Source organism: Atractosteus spatula, chromosome 1 (assembly GCF_055471065.1).
Source record: "Atractosteus spatula isolate fAtrSpa1 chromosome 1, fAtrSpa1.hap1, whole genome shotgun sequence".
Taxonomy (NCBI): Eukaryota; Metazoa; Chordata; class Actinopteri; order Semionotiformes; family Lepisosteidae; genus Atractosteus; species Atractosteus spatula.
This window is the reverse complement of record NC_142706.1, coordinates 58,013,541-58,036,623: the sequence shown is the minus strand read 5'-3', so window position 1 is coordinate 58,036,623 and position 23,083 is coordinate 58,013,541. Positions and strand designations below refer to the sequence as shown.

The 23,083-nt window shown below is 50.6% G+C and overlaps 1 protein-coding gene across 1 annotated transcript in view; it reads right to left on the bottom strand.

Annotated features, from left to right (window-relative positions):
- kmt2d (lysine (K)-specific methyltransferase 2D) overlaps positions 1–23,083 on the bottom strand; it is a 61,770-nt gene that overhangs the window by 34,622 nt on the left and 4,065 nt on the right. The window contains exons 2-24 of the mRNA XM_088912417.1: positions 18,620–18,704; positions 16,707–16,815; positions 15,996–16,222; positions 14,876–15,038; positions 14,243–14,414; positions 13,547–13,661; positions 12,246–12,421; positions 12,028–12,146; positions 10,807–10,926; positions 9,543–10,360; positions 8,878–8,988; positions 8,178–8,291; positions 7,473–7,577; positions 7,200–7,381; positions 6,517–6,681; positions 6,205–6,314; positions 5,817–5,864; positions 5,053–5,241; positions 3,156–3,344; positions 2,883–3,005; positions 2,434–2,564; positions 1,903–2,101; positions 1,065–1,151 (exon numbers count right to left, since the gene is read on the bottom strand). Of these exons, the coding sequence (XP_088768543.1) occupies positions 1,065–1,151; positions 1,903–2,101; positions 2,434–2,564; positions 2,883–3,005; positions 3,156–3,344; positions 5,053–5,241; positions 5,817–5,864; positions 6,205–6,314; positions 6,517–6,681; positions 7,200–7,381; positions 7,473–7,577; positions 8,178–8,291; positions 8,878–8,988; positions 9,543–10,360; positions 10,807–10,926; positions 12,028–12,146; positions 12,246–12,421; positions 13,547–13,661; positions 14,243–14,414; positions 14,876–15,038; positions 15,996–16,222; positions 16,707–16,815; positions 18,620–18,637 (3,790 nt within the window). The 5' untranslated portion in view covers positions 18,638–18,704. The remainder of the gene's footprint in view (positions 1–1,064; positions 1,152–1,902; positions 2,102–2,433; positions 2,565–2,882; positions 3,006–3,155; positions 3,345–5,052; positions 5,242–5,816; positions 5,865–6,204; positions 6,315–6,516; positions 6,682–7,199; positions 7,382–7,472; positions 7,578–8,177; positions 8,292–8,877; positions 8,989–9,542; positions 10,361–10,806; positions 10,927–12,027; positions 12,147–12,245; positions 12,422–13,546; positions 13,662–14,242; positions 14,415–14,875; positions 15,039–15,995; positions 16,223–16,706; positions 16,816–18,619; positions 18,705–23,083) is intronic.

Sequence of the window (23,083 nt, the reverse complement as noted above, 5' to 3'; positions counted from 1 at the left end):
TGGACATGGTCATCAGGAATAATGTTGGCACAATAAATGTTGAGAAAACCCTCACACCCACTATGAAATAACGTAGGGGGTCTGTTATTGGGCTGTTGTGGACCAAAGGATCTAGAGGCTTTGTTAAAGGGGAATCTTGAACTCCCACATTTACTAGGACATTCTGAGCAGACATTTGACTGCCTCTGCCAAGAAGCTCAAGCTTGGCTGAAAAGAGACCTTCCAGCACAACAACAACCCAACGCCCAAAGGAACGGTTTAACTGCACACACAACAAACATATCTGACTGGTCCTCGGATCCAATCAAGCACACGTCAAACTCAAGGAGGTCATTCACAAACGGAAAGCAAGGGTCCTTTAGGGCAGAGGGAGTACAGGGCAAAGGTCCCTCTTCAGAAAAGCCAGAACTTCACAGCACAGGACAGGAGGCATCTGGTGACCCTCACCACTTTTCAGCAGGAAAGATTAGCCAAACCTGTAAGCTTGTCACATTTTGTTATATGAGGTTTTCTGCTCCTATTTCATCACTGGCGTGAACACATCTGAAGGGCACTGTAAGTTGTCCTTATTTCAGCCTTCGTGTGGGCTTTACTGAAAACAATCCTTTTTTCTACAGGATCATTTCTGGACTAACAATGCTGCCTGGCTGACAAGGATTCATATAGGGATTCGTTTCTTTTTTAAAAGGACTAAACAGAGCCAAATTTCTCATGTAAAAACAAGGCCCATGAAAAAATAAAGTTTACAAGCAAGAGGAGGCCATTTATACCTTGCGTAGTTTTCTAGTAGTTAACTGATCAGAGGTGCTCATTCAGCTCCTTCTTAAAAGAAGTCATGGTACCTGCTTCAACAACATGGCTGAGCAGTTTGTCTCAAGAGTCCCACTCTCCTTGGGTAGAGCAGTGCCTCTTGTTGACCTGATTGGCTGAATTGCAGAACGGATAAAAGGAGGCACTTCTGCACACCGAGGAGCAGTGAGGACAAATTCAGGCTGAAGATTTCAAGGAGTGAGCTGTCCAGCTGTCACTCCTCAGGGGTGACAGCACCTGGCGTAAGAACCCACCTGCTCCATCTCCCCGAGCCTCGGACCCCGGACCTTCCTCCGCCTTCAGCTGCTCCGAGTCTTCCTTCGCTCCCTCCGTCTCCTCACCTGCACAGGGACAAGGAGACAGAACCAGCAGGTCAGGACAGTTCTCTGAAAACGAGACTGTGGGTCCAGCACTTCTACCTCAAATAAGCAGGTCCGGAAGGAAATGTAGGAAGCGTAGGAAACGCTTCTATACGCAAAGAGCTCTGGATGTCAGGTACAGAGACTCAAACTCCGGACGCACCCAGGAGAAGGCTGGATGAAATGTAACTTCACTAACGACGCAGGTACAAAGGGCCAAACGTTCTAGTTCTTGACCCACAGCTGACTATGAAAGTCATTGTACAGACATGACGTTTCCTTGGCCAAAGGAAATATGATCGTGACTCACCCCTTCTCTTCTCGTCTCCTTTTCTGGCTTTGTGTTTAAATTGACAACCAGAACTGTTTCTGATACACAACAATGATACTTTTTAATAGGTTTTCTGAACCCCCCACTTCATTCTATCATACGTCTGTTAAGACAAGTAAGACTTGCATTGTTGTTAAAGTACTGGACAATCTAACATTAGCCCCCCCTCCCACTTCAGAATGTAACATCTGTAGTGTCATCTGCGGTTTCTGGCTGAAGACAAAAGGAGCCACACAAATTCCTTCAATCGGAGAGCAGGACAGGAGGACAGGCCAGCCTGCAGAATGACAAAGTGGTCAAGACACTGCAGCTCTTGCTTGGCCTGATGGGCATTTTCTGTGCCAGCGGGTGTTGGAAGGTGCTCATCCTGGGCCCTGTGGGGGCAGTGCCTCCTCTCCTCACCTGGCTCGGGGACGGTCTCTCTCTCTCCAGGGCCCAGGGCGGAAGGGGCAGCCGAGAGTGCTGTGGGGTCCTGGGAAGGAGGCAGCTGTTTGAGGGGAGCCTGGGACGGCCGCTGGGCACCGCTTCCTTCCCTCTGCCCAGCCGTAGGCAGGATGGCTTTTCGACTCAAATCCAGCAGCATCTTCCCGAAAAAGGCCTCCTGCACAGCAGGCAAGGAGAAGAGGAGAGTGTTACCCAAGGTCAAGAGGTGCCCCTGAACAGCGACGTGACGAAGGGGAATATCCCCTTGAGAGTATGCATCACTGTCACTACTACAGAAAAATATGAAAACGAAATACTAGTATGTGAAGCCGAAAACCCCAGGTGCATTGGCCGACTGAAAATCAAGGTTGAGCACTTCCTGCATTCCACTGCCCCACCGGAGATGGTACCCAAGTCCCGCAGCATCAGGGTACGGCAACGGCTGCAGTGTGCTCCCCCCGCAGGCGGGGCCAGGAGAAAAAGGACACCCCTCTGTGGTGGGGCATGTACCTGTAGGTACGCAGGGAACATGTCCTCCAGCTTGCTCTTCTTCCTGCCCCTGCGCTTCTTCGCCTGCTCCCCCTCGGGCTCCGCTGCCTTCAAGTCTGGAGGGCCGTCCACCGGGGTATCAGGGGGGCCTGCTGCACATAGAGAGCACGGACAGTCACTGACCCTCATCTGGGCTACCAGCGGAAACCAGGCACAGGCAAGGAAACAAGGCCAACCCCCAGAGCTTGCTTGACTTCAAGGTCTTTCCAGGTATTACCATCCTAACTAGGTCAAAGATCAGCAGGATGTAACTACACACAACAGGCATGTGGGAAATGGATGACATGAGGGACGACCGTCCAGAAGCAACCTGGCGAAAGAGCACACAAGTGGAGGCTGTGTGGGGAACCCGGACCCTCAGAGGGTTGGACAGTGGGGCTGTCGGCAGGGTAGAAACGGCTGGTACTTGCCTTCGTCGGCCGTCTTCTCTGTTATAGGCCCATCAGCGGTGGTCTCTCCAGCCAGCGGAAGCACCAGTCCCTTCTTCATGCGCGTGTGGGACTTCCTCTGGCGCACCATGAAGCCGCCGATGCCTGGGGAACAGAGGAGACAGGCGTCACAGACAGGCGGAGTATTGGAAATGAACCCACATAAGCACCAAGGCAACCAAAGCCATGGAGAAACACCCCTGCACCCCGGTGTGTGACGACAGGGACCGTCAGAGACTGGAGCACGGCTCCTACCTGGTCTGTAAGGTTTTCTTTTTCTCTTCTTTCCCTCTTCCGTCTCCTCCACTCCTCCCTTCATCCCCTCTCCATCCGCACAGCCGTCGGCGCACCCCTCAGGGCCCGTCTCTCTCTCGGGACCCCCCTCGCGGTCAGGGCTCCCCGGGGCCTCCAGCTTGGGCTCGCAGTCCATGGATTCCCCAACCCCTGCAGACACAGAGAGACAGAGGGCTGAGACCGGGGGGTGGCCAGCTATGTCCCCTCTGATTTCGTTTCCTGCCGAGCGCATGACTTAACCTGAGCGGCGTAAAAAAGCTGTAGTGCGGGATGCACAGGGCTTCAAACAGTGCAAATGTGAGAACTCGGTGATCGGCGGAAAAAGACCCAAGGCACTTTGTGAAAGTTTGCAATAGTTTGCCAGCTATACTAAAGGAATTACCTACAATCCGTAGTTTTAAGAGAAGTTTTCAAGTACTACCTATTGAGTTGACCGATTATTGGAAAATTGCGTTATTTAACGACTCCCATGAAGGCCTATTTGTTTAGTCACATTATCTGAATTTTTGATTGTTTGCTGTTCAGTAATGTTATTAAGCATGAACTGCACCTCCCGAATGATAAACTTATGAAGTACTTAAAGATTCCATATACAATGTGCAAATGTTTATTTTTTTATATTTCATTTGATCTTTGTTCAACAGTTGATTGGTGTCAATTGCAATATACTGCTTACTTATGTACTGAGTATTGAGCACAGTAATGCAAAGTTTTACCATGGGCTTTTTAACTCACAACATTGCAGCTATAATGCAAATCATGCATTGCATATCTTTAACTTCAACAGTCACGTTCAACAGTTCAGTCATCACTATAAAAAATAGCAAGTCATTACGTCACTGAAAATTATAGTCTTCACTTCTATCCTACCAGCTGAAGTTCAAATCTAACTCGTGCTGTACACAACCATATTGCTCAGTTATCGTTTCTGGCGTCTGTCTTTCAATGACAACCATTGCATGTACACCCTGTCGAGATTAATATTCTGTCCGTTGTTTTGGTTTAATATAATTCTCATGAGCATGACTTAATCCCAGTTTGCAATCTGCGCTTGATGCAAGAAAGGTGGCGCTGCTACCCAGAAGATGTGCTAGGTCACTGAATTGTTCGTCATTCAATGCAAATTGAACCACGTCATCGAAAGTCTCCATCAAACCACATTCCATGTTTTCTGCAATCACAAACCTGAAGTCATGGTATAGATCCATAGCTTTCTTATAAACCTCATCAGAATTGTTAAAGAACACGGCATCTGGAAACCAGCGCCACAAGTTCTTCATGACCAAAGTCAAAATCTGACATGTTGATTAAGGCTGACATCTCTGAGAATTTTTGTTCCTTCCCTCTGAGTCTGCTGCACGGCAGTTTAAAAGAGGCGTGCAGCCGCGCAGCTCAGAGAGAGCAGAGGCAACCAGGACTGAAAAGGCTGGAGCGCCGAAATTCTCCTGGGACTCAGAAAGCCACTGCTTTCAACTACCACCCAACTGTTTAAATCGAAATAAAGACACGGGAAAACTGAAACAATGAAAAGATAAGCAAGACTACAAAAGTTCCTAAAGGTGGCCATGCCTGCAGGCTCTCAATGCACCCATGCTCTGACCTGACTGAGCTCTTTTTTTCTGAAACCAGACCACCTCTCCTCAGTTCTGCAAGTGCTGGAGATACATTGAGCCCTAAAACACGTGCTGGATTGAGGCCCTCAAGGACTGGAGCTTGACGTGAATCCCCCACTTGATGGCATGGCAACTCAAAACGGCCAAGCTGGGCAAGTAAAATCTGTCAAATCTGGCTCTTACAGAAGAGAAAACAGGACGCGAGGAGCAATCAGGCTTCGGCAAGGTTGCCAAGATCTTCTCACCTTTGACCTCGTCCCCTTCCCCATCCCCTTCCTTCAGCTCCAGCCCGTCCGGCCCCGCCTCCCCACACAGCACCCCCATACGGGAGCGGCGCTGGCGCCTCTTGTGCAGCGGAGACATGGAGATGCTGCGCAGCAGGGACATCCCGGTCTCCGTCAGCCACACCCCCTCCAGTCGGTAAAACTGCGGCTCTGGGGAGACAGGTCAAGCACAGCCAGGGGTGAATCCCACTTCCTGCCTTCCACGAGACTAGCTCAGCTAGCAGCCGAGCCTGGAAGAAAACACTGCCATACAAACTGAACATGCTTAGTTAAAACATTGGAAATTAAAACCTAAAACATTTTTAGATTCATTATTCATTTTGGGATTAGATTGTAAAGAACAGAAATGTAGTTTTCAGATGCTGATATGTTGAGTTCAGCAATCCATCCATCTTCTAAGCTTTATCCAATCCAGGGATGCTGAAGAGACGGAGTCTATCCTGGTAAGCTATCCTGGGCACAGCTGTGCAGCTGAGGACATCTCTGTATTAATAATTCTCTTCAAAACATTAGCCTCAGCTGTCTCATAACTAAAGCTGTCAGGGTACACAATTTGACAGCCAGTGATTTGCCCGATAAAGGAAAGTTTATTAAAACACTCAAGCAGAGTAAGAGGCCATACAGACAGCAACAATAGTGCAATAAAGACGAACGCAAAAAAGAAAGCACACGTTCACAAACTACACACAAGCTAAAAGGCGCAGATTAAAAGAAAAAATGTGTACCTGGTTCTTTCACCTTCACAGGTGTCACCACTGGAGTCTCCATGACCACTGCAAACACAAACACGTGTCAGCTCAAACAGGGCTCAGCAGGAACACGCACTAGACGCCTGGCACAGCTGATTCTGAGCTGCAGGAACATGAGCTTGAGAGGGATCTGAGTGTATACAGATCATGGATATCTAATCCTGGAGAGCACCTATTGCTGAAACATGTCTTCCTCATCTTTAACAGGCGATTTAGAGGGACCTTTAAGGATAGCTGGACACAGATACACAAGCTGAACAACCGGAAGATCTCCTTTGACGAGAGCCGGCACACAAACCTCCTAAAAGCACAGCAAACCTCTAAGTGCATGGCCTGGTCTGTACAGCACGTGGCGCCAGCTTACCGACGGGCTTGGGGACGTAGGGCGAGCAGGCCGTACAGGTGAAGCCCTCGTCCGACGCCTGCTCCACCTCATCTTCGGTGTACAGACTCTCGCACACCGCGTGCATCCACCTGCGGACAGAAAGGACAGACGCTCAGGGCTGCCTCCTGCTCCTCATTTTAAATGGGTTTATTTGCATCCTTCTGTCTTGACTGGAAAGTTCTGCCTTTACTGCCTGAAAAGTCGCAATGTTCGGAGCTGTACACCTCTTGGCCCCAAAAATAGCAAGTCCTCCCAGGTCTCCCATGGCTGGTGCCTCAGGTGCGCCCTCACCTGTCGCAGTGCTGACACTGCAGCAGCAGCTCCTCCTCCATGAAGTTCTCGCGGCACACGGGGCAGGTCACCAGGCTGGCGCAGGGGGCGCAGTGCGTGTAGTTGTTCTGCCACTCGCAGTGGAACCCAGGAGAGCTGGCGCCGCACTGCATGCAGCACACACACCTGCGGCGAGAGAAAAGAGCTGTCACAGCACAGCACACAAAGCAGCGAGCAGAGAGGTGAGCGCAGTTGTGCACACCTGCAGAAACAGAAACAGGCACCAGAGCCCTTCTTTACACAGCACGCACACCCGCTAAAAGAGACCAAGGCACTACAGTGCTACAGAAAGCACAAGGCTCACAACTGAAAGAGGGGGAGTGACATTTCTGTCCAGGCACACACCGCCAGAAGACACGACTGACCAGTGGGCACAGACTTAAAGACTGCAATGTGTCAAAGGCTCAAGGAATGGCAGCTATAACTCTTCCACCAAGCCCAGCACAACACAGTGCCCAGGGTCTCTACTGCACAACCTGGGTCACAAGCGCTCCCCTCAAGCGTTTAAAACATGAAGCCTTTAACTAAATGGTACTGGAGAAAAACGTGAAGGAGGGGCAGTTGGCTCTGTTTCCCAGCACCCCCGAGCTCTGCGGGCGAGTGATCCAGGAGCGGATTGGAAGGCATGGGAAGGATATACTCACCATTTGCACTTCCAGCCCCCCTTGGGCACGGTGTGTAGGGGGGGGTCCAGGCAGTAGGTGTGGTAGCTGACGTCGCAGTCGTCACACAGCAGCAGGCGGGCCGGGTCACTGGCCTTCCCGCACACCTCACACACAATGCACTCCAGGCAGCGCCAGCCCTTCACCAGCATGACCTTCGTGATCTGGGGGCCGGAGAGAGGACAAGAGTTAGAAGAGAGGGAGAGGGCAGAGATCACGCATTTCGACCCCTCAGCAGAGCGGGCAGCGGCTCACCTTGCTATTGACGCAGTAAGGATGGTAACACTGGGCACACTGGGCGCAGGCCAGCAGCTGCCCCTCCACGCCCAGTCCGAAGCTGCCACACACCACGCACATGTCCTGTGAGAAAGAGGACAACCCTCAGCTGTGGGTTCGAGGGCACTTAACACTGGAGTATTCCAGAGAGCAGACAGGTGGCCTGCAGCTCCACCTGGGCTTCAAGACAGCATATTTAATATTGAATATAACTCATTAGCACTAACTTGGATTCTTCCTGAACCAGATCACAGCCTCCACCCCACCCACCCTGACTTTAACAACTTAACCAGGCTTGTCTCACAGACCTCTATCATGTCCGCTTCCCAGCTCTTTACTTCATCTGGGTCTTAAACCTGTTCTCTGTGAGGTTTTAGTACACCCACAAACAATCTTGCTGGGATTCAGAAGTGACGAACACTGTGATCGTGACCTGCCATGACTGAAGAAAGACTAGGGAAAGGCCGGAAACAGCTTGGTCCTCCAACGCAACTGGATGTGGGAAACACTCCCAGCAGCACCGCTGGAACAGTCAAGAGACCAGAGACTGGCAGAGTGGGAATGACAAGGCTCAATCCTCTCTTGAGTGCTACGCGAGAAACCTCAGGGTGGCCCAGACTAAGCGGTACCGCAGCAGGTTTAACACCAGTGTGCCAAGGCTGCCGTCAAGAGAAAAGGTCCTACCTGCAGCAGGACGAACTTGTCCGTGTTAGAGAAGAGCACCACTGTGTTTTGCATGGTATCATCCTCATCCTCATCTTCCTCCTTCCCCAGTCCAGTTTCTGTGTCCATGCTTTGCTGCACAGGAAGAGGCCCGATGACAAAGGAGTTCAATAAGATAATGACAAAAAGAGTAAGGGAGAGGCATCCATCATTCCCATAAGTAAGTGCTTCAATATTGCCTTTAATCTGCATTAATACAGGCAGCAGAGTGGAGATATGTTGAGTGATCCAGACTCTGGACTGGCGGTGCCGCAGGACCAGATCCCAGAGTACTTCACTCACATGTTCCACAAACATGCACTGCTGTAGAACTGGATATCCAGCTGGTCACCATCAACAAGAATTTGTTCACAATGACCTTTTCTAGTGAAATAGGAGAATATTTTTAAAAAATGTGCAGCACTGTTGGGGAAACCACAATGAAGAACACAAGGAGCTAGCTTGTTACTGTAACTCCCCCAAAGAAATTGATCACAAACAAACGTTGCTCTATAAATCCAGTCTGCTGTCCAGTGTGTTTGACCAGCAAACTCGATGCACATCTCTCAGACTACTTCAGTTGCAGTGGCTTATGTGATATCTGCAAGGCAGGCTCTGCTGGTGACCTCCCAGCGGGCGAGAGGCCACACCGCTCCCCTGGGGACGCGCAGGGGGTTCTCACCAGGAAGGCTTCGATGCAGGACGCCATGGCTTTGAGACGCGAACGGCCCCGCCCACGCCCGCTGCCGCCTCCACGAGGCCGCCGCTTCCCTGGAAAACTGCTGCTCCGGCCCTGAGAGAGGGGGCAGAAAGACGAAGATGGCAACTGGGGGTTTCATTTTTCCTATTTCAATGAAAACCTACAAACAAATCAGTACTTTCTCATGGTCCCCTGCTCCTTTGCAAATCCACCGACATCTGGATTAGAGGAGGGCAGGTGCTGTAAGAAGGGGAACGACCCCACCCCTGCGTTCTCCCCGGGGCGGGACAGAAACCTTCTGCTTTGCTCTGGGGCAGCAGTGTCCACAGGGCCCCCACTGGGAAGAGGGTCTGCGCTCTCGCACACGTGCTGCCCCCCGACATCCTCAACACTAGAGAAGACGTCACTGCAGCACAGTCCCCTGCTGGGGGTGCGCTCACTTTGTGAAGGCCCTAAAGCCGCTGGGCATGGTGCTGTTTAAATACAACCTGGCTTCAAAAAGCCACCCAACTATTTTGTGACAGAGTGGTCGGTTTACCATCGCGCAAGACTAAAAGGCACAAAATCCCCAAAACACAGACTCCTGCCCTCGGTTTTAGGAGACACCTATTCCTGGCCCATGCGAGGCGTCCGGAGCGATCTGCTACCTGCTTGACACGGGAGCGGCCGGGAGAACCCCTCCGCTTGGCCTTGTCGCCCTCGGCCTTCAGCGCGTCGAAGGGCAGCGAGTCGTCAGTCTCAGTGAGCAGGGAGTCAGAGCGTGCCCGCCCTGCCGGGACCAGGCTGAGGTCCAGGGAGATGGACTGCGAGTCGGGCTCCCCAGGGGACCCCAGGAAACCGCTGCTGCTGCCATCCCCGTGGCTCAGGTTGGACATCTCGTCCAGGAAGAGCTCTGGCTTGGCTCCCGCCTCCCCCTCCGCTTCCCTCTGCTCTGGCTCCTGCTTCACCTTGCCCTCCTCCACCGGCAGCTCCTCCATGGGCAGCTCCTTATCCCCTGCTGGCTCCTCCTCCTCCTCTTCCTCCTCCTCCTCCGACGGAACAGCCCCCGTATCCATGTCAACAGCAGGAGGGGCTTCCTTGGGGGAGGCGGGGCTAGTCTGTGGCATTGCCTCTTTTGGCTCCTGAGTTTCTGTGCCCATCTCCTCCATGGCAACAGCAACAGGCTCCTCCCCCTGGGCTTCAGGAGGAGGGGCCTCGGGGCTGGGAGTGGCAGCTTTGTCCTGGACAGGAGTGTGGCTTGCACACGCCCCCTCATCACTGGCCTTCCCCTCCTCCTCTGGCACGCACTCCAAGGCAGGGCTGGGCTTGGCCTCCTGCTGCTCCTTACTGTCCCCCGTCGCTTCTGCCGTCGTCTCTGCAGCCGAGCCGTCTCGGGATGGCGGGCTCTGCGTCTCTTCATTCTTGGCATCGTCTTCACCGACAGCAACAACAGGATGGGGCTCAGATTCTTTGCTTTCGCCTCCCTCTGTTGGAAAATGCATACAAAGCAACATTACATCGCAATGCCCGAGAGAAATCAACAAGTTTTAAATCCAGTCTGATCACAATTCCAAATTACAGTATCCTAGCATGTGACAAAAACTGTCAAGAAAGCGGCGTTGAAAACGCAAACAGCAGGCCTCCGGCATGGCTCGACTGAGCTCTGTGATCTCAGGTTCACGACGCACCGGGACCATGTTCCCTGAGCAGCTGAGCTGCATCGAGAGGAAAGCAAGACTAGTCGGTCAGGACGTCCTTGGTCGCAGAGGCACGTCCCTCTCCAACCAGTGCTCGCTGGATCTCCAGCTGGCATTTTCAGGGAGGCCAAAATGGCAGGAGATTCAAAACATTTAAAGAAAAGATAATGCAGCAGGCTGCCTTCCAGTACGACACTCTGAAGCCGCAGAGGGCAGCAGCCCCCTCCTGTCTCACCTTGGGACCCTTCGTTACCTGTGCTCTCCGACACTGTGCTGGGCTGCTCCTGGGGGAGGGCAGATGTGTCCAGATGTGACCCCTCTTCCGCCATCGGCTCCTCAGCATCTGCCTCCGTCCCTGCACACGAGCGCAGCGGGAGTTACACCCACAGCCTGGTACTTCTGTCCACCCTGCCCACAACTCACTAAGCTCTAACACACCGCCATTAAAATAAAGCAGATTGGGATTCAGCTGCGTGACAGCATGACAGCCTGCGGCCATAGCCCCACTGCACATTGCTGGCCAGCCAATCAAAGGGCTAAAAAGTTTAGTAAGCCTGTGAAGCCAAGGGAGTGTCGAGGTTCCTGCTCAACTACAACCTGATACCACCGGAAACTGACATTCTGTGAAGAAATCCACAGTGCCTGGCAAATCAGTTCCTCAATCCTTCCAGCAGGACGCCGTTTCCAATCTCAAGGTCCAATCGTCAACTGCCATTCTTACCAGCGCCCTCCCTTTGAGAAACCCCATAAAGAAAATCGAACACTCTTCTCAACAAAGTTCAGACTCATAGAGCACAGAAGGCCTGAATGGTCACTGCAGAAGGCAGTGGCTCTAGCGCACCAGTGTCTCAGCGATTAGGAGGAAGGGGAATGACCCCACCTCTGTACTCTGCCATCTCCTCCCACTACCCTGTCCAGTACTGTCTCTATAGCTTCCCCACAGCACAGCAAACAACAAGGGCCCAAACTCTGGCTCTCATCAGCCCCAACTCAGCCAGCTAGCTAGGCCTGAATAATTACATATCTTGAGAACTACTGAGAAAAGTCATCCCACTTAAAGCAATACATCAAGGGTTTCTAGTCCTGGTCCTGAAAAGCTCCAACCTTGCAGTTTTTAGAAGGTCATCATTTTATAAATATTTGGATCAATTTAAAACGTGACATAAGTACAGAACAACAAACAAAATCCATTAAGCCTGAGATTTATGTTCTGGGAACATAATGCCATTAATTGAGCAACTTATCATTAAGAAATCAGTACTGCAGCGTAACCTACAAAACGCACAGGATTGGGACTTTCCCAATCAGGGTATGAAAACCCTGTTGGACACAGGTCTTCAGGATCTGCCACACTGAAGGAATGTGTCAGATAATGTTTACCAGGAAGGACATCAAATACTGCAAAGGGCATCAGCAAACCCTGATCCCAAAAAAGCAAACAGAACCCAGAACTTACCCAACTCCATGGGTGTGTCTGTCTCCACGGTGCCCCCTGATGGCGATGCTTGGCACAGCGTGCAAGTGTACTTATCCCCCTGTGCATCGGACAGACTGGCACACTCAATGTGCACCCATCTACAGAGAACAGCAGGAGAGACAGGAGGTCAGTCGAGGAGACAGCCCACGAGACGCTCGTGCACTCACAAGAGACAAGCAGGCACGCAGTTGGCTTACCCGTTGCAGGACTGGCAGCTGCGCAGGCTGGCAGCAGGCTCCGTCTTCTTGCAGGCAGAGCAGATGGAGCTGCGCAGGCGATGACAGTTCTCGCACACCGAGTAATTATCGAACCACTGAGCAGAGCCCAGCAAGGATGAGCCCCGAGTACCACATTCACTGCATACCCGGCACCTCTGAAAGGAGAGGTGGAGAGGGTGATGAGCACTGCAGCACCCAAGAGCCCAGGCAGTCCGTCAGGACATCAGCTCTTGGCCTTGTGCATGAGGTAGCTTCTCGCAGGTAAATCTAAGAAGCGGTCTTCATGTTGCAGGGGAAGAAACCTGATGTTACACAATTCTGTAACATCCTGTTCTACTCAAACTTAGCAGTAGCCTTTGAATATCAATTTTGATACAGTGTCTTTCACTCAAAAGGCACCCTATTTAGTGCCCTGAAAAAAACATCACAAATCGCATTACAATTTCATGAATCCTCACTGACGGTCACAAATATGATTTTTCAGCAAAGCTTCCAGTGGCATGAAACTGCCTGCAAATTGCAGAAGGTCTGATCCCCTTTAAAACCCCTGGCAAAACATGGAGCAGAGGATCAAGGCCAGGGAAACTCCGGTGACTATTAGAGACCCCCACTGGCAGCTGAAGCCTGTGTACCCCAGCAGCTGCAAAACACAAAAGGGAAGTCTGGGGTGCTCTGGCAGAGCACTGACTGCATTGTCATTAGATGCATAAATGTCATTTTTAGACTTTTTAAAGAAAGAAGGGATATATTCAAATAATAATGATTCAGCTACAAATAGTGGCAAGAATTAAATGGGGGGAAAAATTCGTCAAATGCAAAGTTCTTCTTTAAAGCCAGACGGAAGAAAGCTCTGCAGAATGAATATGAATGAACGAATATAGAATTTGTGAATATAGTCGATATTCAGTGATTTTGTTTCAGCAGGACTGTGCAATACTTGGATAACATCCAAAATGAAATTAAATGGCACATTGTTCTCAAGACTATTGCAGATTTCAAGATATGGTACACTTCACACAGCAAACACTCTTACAGCACAGAGAGACAAAGCTCCAGTCACACAGTTCAAAAAACATGAGACCAGTCTGTAACCGGATAAGATGAAAGCCATCAACACAAAATGCCCATTCTACAGGTTTAATGTAAAATACGTCCTTCAGCTGCCTCTTCAGTTTAATGTTACCAACTGTGCCTGCTATCTACCTGCAGTCTGGGGAACGGACAGTTAGACCGAGGGCCAAGCTGAAGTGACCATGAGAGAGAGAGTGGGCTACACTCACCCGGCACTTCCAGGGGTCAGAGGGCACAGAGTCCATGGCAGGCTGCAGACAGAAGGTGTGGTAGCCTTTGTCACAGGCGTCACACACCAGCATCATGGAGTCCTCACCAGGCTGCCTGCAACCAACACAGCACAAAGCACTGAGACACAGCTATCCGAACTTCAGAAGCAGCCAGTCCCAGCGGGTTTAGCAGTTTAACATTTAGGGTGGCAAGTTTGAGGTCTGCAATTACTGATGTGGATGGGGAAGCACTGCTCTAGCTTGTGTACTACACAGCGACTAACTGAAACTGGAGCACAATATGTGCATGGGATTCACATCATAAGCTGAACTCAGGGTTACCCCTAAAGTAGTTCAAACTTCACTGCTCTAAATATTAGGAACTCCCACTGAATAATAGTGGTCCTCCACAAGCGCTTGGTGGATCTGAAGTATCCGCAGCCCAATCCCAGGACGGCCTTCAGCTGGGGTTGTGAGGAGGGTGGGGACTGAGCTGGACAGGTCCACTGGTTCCACTGGTTTCCAGCAGGAGTGAGATCAGGGGATTGTTCTGGTTGGGGAAGGTGATGGAAGTCTGTCTCCTGCTCCTTCAGCCCAACCCCACACACACACGCTGCTGGAAGGGGTGGTTCACTGGACCGGGTTTTGATCAGCGAGTGCACCCACAAGCTTGTGCCCATCAGCTTCCTGGCTCACCTGCAGGTCTGGCACACCTTGCACTCGGGGCACTGCCACCCGGCGCGCTGGAGCGGCGTGGCGCTGATCTCCAGGCAGGCGGCGTGGTAGTGCGTCCCGCAGCCCGTGCAGAACAGCAGGCCCGACAGCTCCCCGGCCGAATCGCACACGGCACAGCGAGAGTCCTCGCCCGCTGCGGGGACCGAGCACAAGACATCAAGACGGGCGATGGAGAAACAACACCACAGACAATAGGAGATTTACTCCACCTCTTCTCCTCCGGGCAGAAGAGATAAACAGAGTACATGACACAGATCTAAAACTCTGAGGTGCTGACAACCTCCATCTCTTTGACCACTTTACACTCAGCACTGAACCACAATTTGAGAACCTACAGGCACTTCTTTTTCTCTAAGGGTAGTGGGTGTCTCGAACCAGCAGCCTAGAGCACACCTGCTCTCCAGCTGAGCTCTGCAATGCCTCATAATTTGCTTTTAAAGTTTAAGAAGAAAAGGCGGAGAAAAAAGAATCAACTGCCGCAAAATTACTGGAATCAGAAAGAGAAGAATCGGACATCTCACTAATAAACTCTTTGCCCCTGGAATAGTTTGTGAGGCAGACAGGAAAGGACAGCACGGTGGATGACGCCCTCACCTATATCCACGGCCTTCTCGATGTGCTCTGGACACAGAAGGGCCAATTGCTTCATGGACTGGAAGGAACCACTGGCAGCAGCACAGGGGAAGTGGTAAAACCGACGACACCCCTCTGACTGGCACCGAATGGTAGCACCCAGTCTTCTACAGTATTCACATCGCTGGGATGGAAAAGGAGGAGGAAGAGCAGGAACAAATTCATTGCAGGCTGTCAATCAAATATCCACCAAGAGCCAAGCAATACATGCAAGTTTAACATAAATAACTATACAACAAACAATCTACCAATACTCATCAGCCCATTAAAGAGTGAGGCACATATCGGGCAGAGACAGTAAGAACAGGCCACCGAAGAGTGTGGTGCTGATCCCACAGGGAAAGGGGAGACAATGAAGAGTGTGGCACCGCCCTGGCAGAGAAAAAGAGTTCTGATCCGAGCCCGCCTCTGAAGTGTGGAACTGACCTGTTGTATCCCTGAGATGACGGCTCTGTCGACATTCTCCAGCTCCTGGCCGTTGGCGCGACGCACCCCCTCCGACCAGGCGGCGCACCAGTGGTGAACCCAGCAGTGCCCTGTGCAGCACAGACGCATCACTCAGGGGCCGGATCCCCCCTTAAAACACCTGCTCATTCCCACACTAGGACAACTGTCCTCTTCCAGTAAGCGCTGCACACGGCTAAGCTGCATGTTCTAACTGGGCTAACCAGGTACTCTGAGAAGACCAGAGTCCACTGATCTCAGGCGGAAGCAGATGTGAAAACCCCTGTTTGTCAGACCCTGCGATGCCAGGACCGATGCTGCCAAGCGAGCTGCTGGCTGCGAGGGAGAGCCTCAGCAGGGTGCTTCCAGCTTCCCAAACCATGCACAATGGAAGTGGGACAGATCTTGTTGGGAAAAGTGTGGATCAGAAACTTGTGTGACTTTCCAAGTACGAGACAGACTGAAACAAGCTTTCTGCATTGAAATTCTATAAAGTGTTGTCAGATATATGTAAGTCAAGCTGCAGTTTTAACAAACAATTTTTATGTTTCAGCTGGAAATGTGGTGATTGTTTCAAAGCGACTTTCAAAGGACAAAGTAGGCCCGTCGCGTGAAACAGTTGTGGCACGGTGCTGACCTGTGTCGTCAAACAGCGAGGCAGGGGCTGTGAGTTCGGGGAAGCCGATGGTGTCCAGGTCGTCGGCCCCCGGACCTGCACAGCCAGCTGGGGGGTCAGAAGAGGAGGCAGTGGCGGCGTGGGGCAGGGGCGGTCGGTCGGCAGAGGGTGCGAAAAGCCGCAGCTCGCGCTGCCCGTACAGACTCCTGTCCTCACAGTTGCACAGTGCGCAGCTCCGGCCGTCCTCCCTGCACAGGAAACCACCAAAAACAGGGATGTCAACACAGCTGTAACCCAATCTGAGCAACACAGAGTCTGTCTCGCAATAATAATCATAATACAGTCTGTGACCTCCTGCTGTAGCCTGAGGGACAGACAGTGAATCTGTCTCACACTTTTTGTGGTTTATACAAATGCCAAATAACATGTTTGTACTGTGAAGGTTATTTGTATCTGCTTTGGAAAAACTGTAACTCATCAGTCATGCCAATATAGCTCACTGAATCTGAATTAGTGCTACAGTTAAGTGAAGTGCTACAATCGTTTAGAATTCAGTACAATACCTCCGTGCTCTCCAGTACTATTAACTGGACTACTGTAGTATCCTGCCGGAGAGCACAGCTGAAACCACTTGAGTTGCAGGTACCTGCAGAATTGTACTGTGCAGCAACACCACAGTTGCGTACTCCAGTTGCACAGCAGTACAGTGAGGAGGACAGAGCAGGGACTCACATAGGTGGTGCGGGGGTCTCCCCGGCCATCTTGGGGGTCTCCTCCGCAGGGGTGGGGTTCGGCTCCCCCTCGGACAGAACAGGCTGCTCCGGGGGGGCGCTGTCATCAGCTGAGGTGGGGTGGGGTGGGGGCAAGAGAAGGCTTGTGAGAAAGACCACTTCAGGGTTTCACAGCAGCATTGACACGACACACAGCGGCCCCAGCGTGACCTCTGCAGCAAGGAGTCTACCACCAGGAGCTTGGGCAGGGGCTGCCACAGCTCTCCCCTTCAGCACTGAACTGAACTGAAGTGCCCCAGGGCAACTTAAAAATGTTACTCGCTTTTCAAAACAAACCGCAGCCCGGCGATGCATTCAAACTTCTAAATCCGGTTACTGCTGACATTCAGGACTGATGAAGAAAGATTAATAACACAAGAAAGCAGATGAATGAAGTCACCAGTTTGCACTGGAGCAGGAAAGAGACCCGCAGCCAGGCTGGCCACAGCTGCTCCAAAGGGGCTCTCAGACCAGGTGTGAAAAGTCTCTGTTCTGCACAGTTAGGTGTGGTACAGCGGCACAGCAGAAACAGACCCCAGACAGCACTGTGCCCCTGAAAGACTGGTCAGCTCTGCAGGCAGTTTCAAAAGCTGTACTAATGAAATGCTCAGCTGCTCAAATGGTCGAGTACTGGTACTGGCACTAAAAGGTACTGGTGAATTTTGGACTTTTCTTTAGGGGAAGAGGTTATACTACATTTTATGAGAACTGAGCCAGGTCTTTTCACAATGGATTTGTTTGAAAACAGTTATTATGGAAATAACTAACAATTCACAAGACGGTTTTTGATTTTGATGACTGACCCAAGAAGTGGCGGTACTTCTTTAGACAAAGAGGGGCGGGAGTCTGGAACAAGCTGCCCAGCCACATTGTTGAAGCTGATACCCGCCCCTCCCAAGAAACATCTTGATGAGATCCTGGGACAATTTAACTACCAAACAGACCAAATGGCTGCTTCTTGTCTGCAACCTCTTATGAATGCGTGTTCTGGATCAATGATCTGTTATGCACTGGACACTATCTAGGAAGACTCATGTGGTCATATGTCCTTTGACATGCTCCGTGAAGCAGCTCTAACTTCTAAAAGGTACAGCAAAATGAAAGACTGAGCTCCTGAGTGTCTCGGCAACACACCGCACTGAGACTTTCCTGCTGTTTGGAGGCACAGATCTCAGTTTGTGATGTTTACTGTAAACACCATCTTTGGTTCACGGGTCCTGTGCTGTAGCACCTTTCCAGCAGCTGTTATAGACCCCCGTTTTTCATAGTTAGTCCATGCGTGGGCTGACTCATTTACACATCCAGACCATGACCAAGGAAAGTATTGATCCAACTGTTAAAACCATTCACAAACTATCACAAGAGGAATAACATGGTTCTTAATATAAATCACCTTCAGGCAGCTTGACGATCAATCAAGCCCACTGGAAGAATAGCAATATCCTAGGTCCCACACTTCAATATCAATGGCTCAACACTTCGATCAACTGAAGTGTAATGCAGCTTCTCTCCATGGTTGTACACATTTTGAATCCGATTTATGACTTGCACAGCCCATTAGTATTTCTGGATAACCATCATCTTTAAGATGTTGAGTGCTGTCATTATAGTGCTACATTAACTACTGAAAACTGCATAAAACACATTGTGCACATTTTGACAAGCATTAAGGCTCTCTGCACTCCCTTTGTTAGCCAGTGTGGCAGCAGTAATTACTCTAGAAAAAGCCCTGCCCTTGTGTGTGTGTGTGTGTGTGTGAGAGAGAGAGAGTAGGGGGGTCACCACATTACAGAAATAAACAAAGCCCTAAGGGGGGCACAGTATAATAATCTGAGAACAGGTCGTCGCCGCCCCTCGCTCAGACAGTCCCAGTACCTGCTGTTTCGGAATCATTTTCCTCGCAGTTGGATTTCTGTTCAGCCATCCCTGCTCCCGATCCCGATCTCCCTCACAGAGAGACCTGAAAGGCAGAAGCCACGGACTGTGTCAGGGAAAATCGGGGAGACTGACAGAACGAAGGAAGGAGCCGGATGAAAGGGAGGGGGCGAGGGATTTAGGGGCATCAGCACTTCCAACAGTCTTAACAAAGAAGTGCCCGAACACAGACAAACAAGAAGATGAGAATCATCAACCCCACTTGCATTCATGCCTCACGGCCGCTCCTCCAGCTTGCTCAGGTCCTTTAGTGAATATTCAGGCACCTTCAGGAAAATGAAAGTGTCCAGGTGGCACAAAACACAACATACTCCAGTACTAAACACAAGTCCTTTATCCTGAAAGGGGACACACTGCAATGTGTTACCCGCTACAGAGCCCTTAATGGATGGATATTAAATTGGAACATTCAACTCGGGGGGTTTGTGTGCAACCGGATACAGAACCTGCCGATCTTGATCATTAAGCACCTGCTTGAACTCTTAATTACTCCCCACATTCCCATAGTTATGCGCTGTGTGCGATACACGTCAGGAAACCGGCATGACTGCTCATCTGCACACCTGTATTTTAGCTCAGCCCGCTTGCGACAACAAAATACACTTCACTGAGCCTTTCGTCGGCTTTTCCCCACGTTTTTTAACGTCTCGTTCCCGAGCGTCTACATCCACAGGACCGTTATTTAAATGAAGAACAACCGACACATCAGCCTACTAGTGTACAGGTCTGCTGAATATGTTTACACACGCACAGAAGCGCTCGTTTTGTTTTTTTTAAAGACTCCCCCAGTCCTGCCGGCCAGCCCCAGGAAGCACGCACCGCAGTCCGGGCCCTCCGGGGGTTACATCACGCCAGCCGGCCCGGCTCCGCGGACAGACACATCGCGCTGCTTGCCGGCGGTCAGTCGGGACGCAGCCTGCGCGCTCGCCGCCGAGGGCTCAAGCGCCCGAGCGCCACAGCTCCGCAGGAACAGGGACGGCAGACGGACGCCGAGATGCTGCGCGGACTTTCCCGGCGTCCTCCGCCGACGTCACATGCAAACCCACAGTCCTAAAATAAAAAAACCCGGCGCACCCTTCTTCTCACGGGGTAGAGTACCGGATTTTAATTCCAGGATTTTTTTTCTAAAAATAAAACTACCCCCCCCAAAGCAGATACACAAAGAAAAGGCCACTTCCGTGTGCTACACTTCCTGTACGAGTCGGAAGCGCCGTCAGGAAACAACAAAAAAGATGAAAGGTTCCGGCAGCGACGACATGAAGCAAATGTATTTGTTTCGAAACTCACAAAAAGGAATATTGAAGTGTGGATGATCAGAATCACTTCACCGTACGGCTACTTCCAAATATGATGATTAAATAAATTCCCTTATTTTAATATGATCATATTTAAACTCAATGTCATATTTAAATGAAAATATTTTATTAATATCAAATGGAACAATCTGCTGAGCGTTTAAACTACTTTATAGTGACCTTAGCTTCAAACAGGACATGACAGGTTATCATGTTTAATCAAAATTGCTTTCCTTTTTTAAAAACGTTCACACAAAATAAAGCCTTATTACAGAGACACCAACAGCGAGATGCAAATTTTCACTGTTGCCATCCAAAACTGTTCAAACAGCAGGTTACACCCTGAAATCAACACTTTAAAACAACAAGGGTACTCATAGCATGAAATGTTCTAAAGATGTAGCTGCTTACAGGTATTTAGGACACAGAAAAAGGTCACTTCAGTAGAAAATTCCCACCCGACTGAGAATAGAGACCCCCAGCTCTCCACCGGCTGAGCCTGAAGTCGCTCCATGGGCAAGAATCCAGTTTCACTCATGACTTCAGTTCCCAAGGTGAAAACACTGAAGGTCTGACTAACCCCTTTGGTACCAGCCCTGAAAATAGGGCTCCCAGCCTCCTATTTCTTCAAAAGAGGAGATCCCTGGAGTAAGGCTTCATTAAGGTCCCCACACTAGGTCTCACAATATAAATTTCAGGTCAAAATACGCATTTCTGTACTGCCACACTTCCAGTTTCAGTTTCACACAGAACGGGGAGTGAAGCTTTTCTCCAATCTCCTGGGGACCCCCTCCCCCAGTGTCCAGCAAACAGAGTTTAAATCCCTGAGGAACCCTGGCGGTCAGCAGCTGACCTGGGCCACCAGGAGCAATGTTTCACCTTCTGCATGAAAACTGGACCAGGAGCACCAGGGACTGAGAGGCAGGACAGACTCTTTTGTTCTCTGGCACCTACAAACTTCCAAGGTGGAAACGAAGCACATGTGCATGTCTTGCCTTGCCCCTGGACTTGTCAGAGGGGCTCCAAGGGGTTCTGTCCCATGTCATGAGTGAGGATCTCCCCCTCATAGCTGGTCCCTTCTCCAATCAAGAGGTTTTGTTGCAGCCAGAACAAGTGGGTCTGACACCCTCTTGCCAGCCCCCTGCTCCCCAGGAGGAAACGTCAAACACACCTCTGATCTGGCTAAACTCAACCGAGCTTCAGTCTTTCTCCCTTCCCCGGCGCACCCAGCTAATAACGTCCTGCTCTCAACTTCAACACCACTGTGAGCGTCAGCGCATGCCATTCCACTCCGTCCGAAAATGCTCCAGAAATGCATACAACCCGCGCTGACTGTACCTGCCGGCCCCGGGTGATGACAGCCATCAGCAACAGCTGCATGCCTGCTGCACCAGGTACTCCTCTTCGGATCAGTTCAGCTGACCATAGCAGGTCTTCTGCCCAAAGAACCCCACAGAGACTAGGGCAGCCCATCGGCATGCCACGGCACAGCAGGACATGAACCAGGAACCTCCTGGGAAACAAAATGGGTCATCTAGACCAGGGGGTTCCTTGTTCTGCAGCTCCACATACCTGATGGTGCCTGTTCCCGTCCAGGGCTGCCGCACAACCGAACCTTTCCTTGACTTACAAATTGGATGAATCGGAACTGTTTTCAGCCCTTAAACATGATCAGTTCCTGACACATGGAGGTGGCCGATCGGAGGTAAAGAAATTCCAAATGTTTGAGTAGGAATTATCCTGCAGAAATTCCAATCAAGCAGCTTCTTAGATCATTTCAGGCTTCGACAAGGTAACCGAGCTCAGTGGGAATGAGAACCAGCAGGTGTGTGGGCCTCCAGCACTGGGAGCCCCTGGCCTCCACCCCTGCACAGCATACACAAGACACCGTAAGAACAGCCATCACATATAACACCCCCAAAGGGCTTCAAGAACTGTTCAGTGTCCGAGCACTAAACACACAGCCCAGTGCTGCAGTGAACAGGGCCTGCCAGCCCATGCCAGCAACACAATCACGCGCCGACTCCCATCATGCACCGGCAAAACTGAATCTCAGTTCCCGACACCGCCACAGCTAGTTCACCGAACACCCGAGCAAGGTTCTTCATGCCTGCAAAGCTTTAATTAGCTCCTCAAATGAAGGGACTTGATTCAAGCACCCAAGATAATGAAGGATTTCAATAAAGACCACCCAAGTAACCACTTCAACCACACAGCCATGAATATCTACACTGAGGCTACAAACTGGAACAAATGTGCATTTTAGTGCATTTAAGACTGACAGATCCAGTCAGCTTTCCCACAGCTCCAAAGATGAGCATCCATAATCCCTGGTGCTAGGGACTTTACCACATACAGACAGGCTAAAGAAATTAAACCTCTTCATTCTTCAACAGCGGAAAGTGCTAGGAGATCCGCTCAAAATATAGAAAATCCTGACAGCACAGTGACACGTTGTTTTTCGCTGGGGCTCTGCATTCAACTCCTGGGGTTCTATCTGTGTGACGTTTGTATGTTCTCCCCATATTGATGAGGTTTTCCTCCAGGTGCTCCGGTTTCCTCCCAGTCCAAAAACACACTGGTAGGTAATTAGGTTCTAGGAAAATTAGCCCTGGTGTGAGTGTGTCTGTGTGGGGGTGGACTGATGTCCTGTCCAGAGTGTAACCTGCCACGCACCACAATGTGCTGGATTATGACAAAGTCATTACTGGAAACAAAAAAGGGAATAAACTTAGAATGGAGAATTGAAAATTGCGTTACGCAAAGAGTTGCATGTGTCTGGAACAGGCTTTACAGGACGGTGGATGGCGATCCAACTCTTGGATCAAGAATCAGCTGCATGAGATTTTAGGCTCCCTTACTGGACTGCCAAACACAAGCCTGCGGAGGGCTAAGTGCCTTCCTCCTGTCAGTAACCCTTCTTCTGTTGTACGGCACACAGCAGGAGCACGACATTTACCAATCAGTGAAGCAGAAACATCAAAAGCCAGCACAATGTATCGAAACAGACCTTTCTTCTCTGACCCTGTGGATTTCATTCCCAACTATCCAGAAGAATGGCTCTGCCACCTCCCCACACTCCTCAGGCACAGCGCCTTGGTCCACAAGA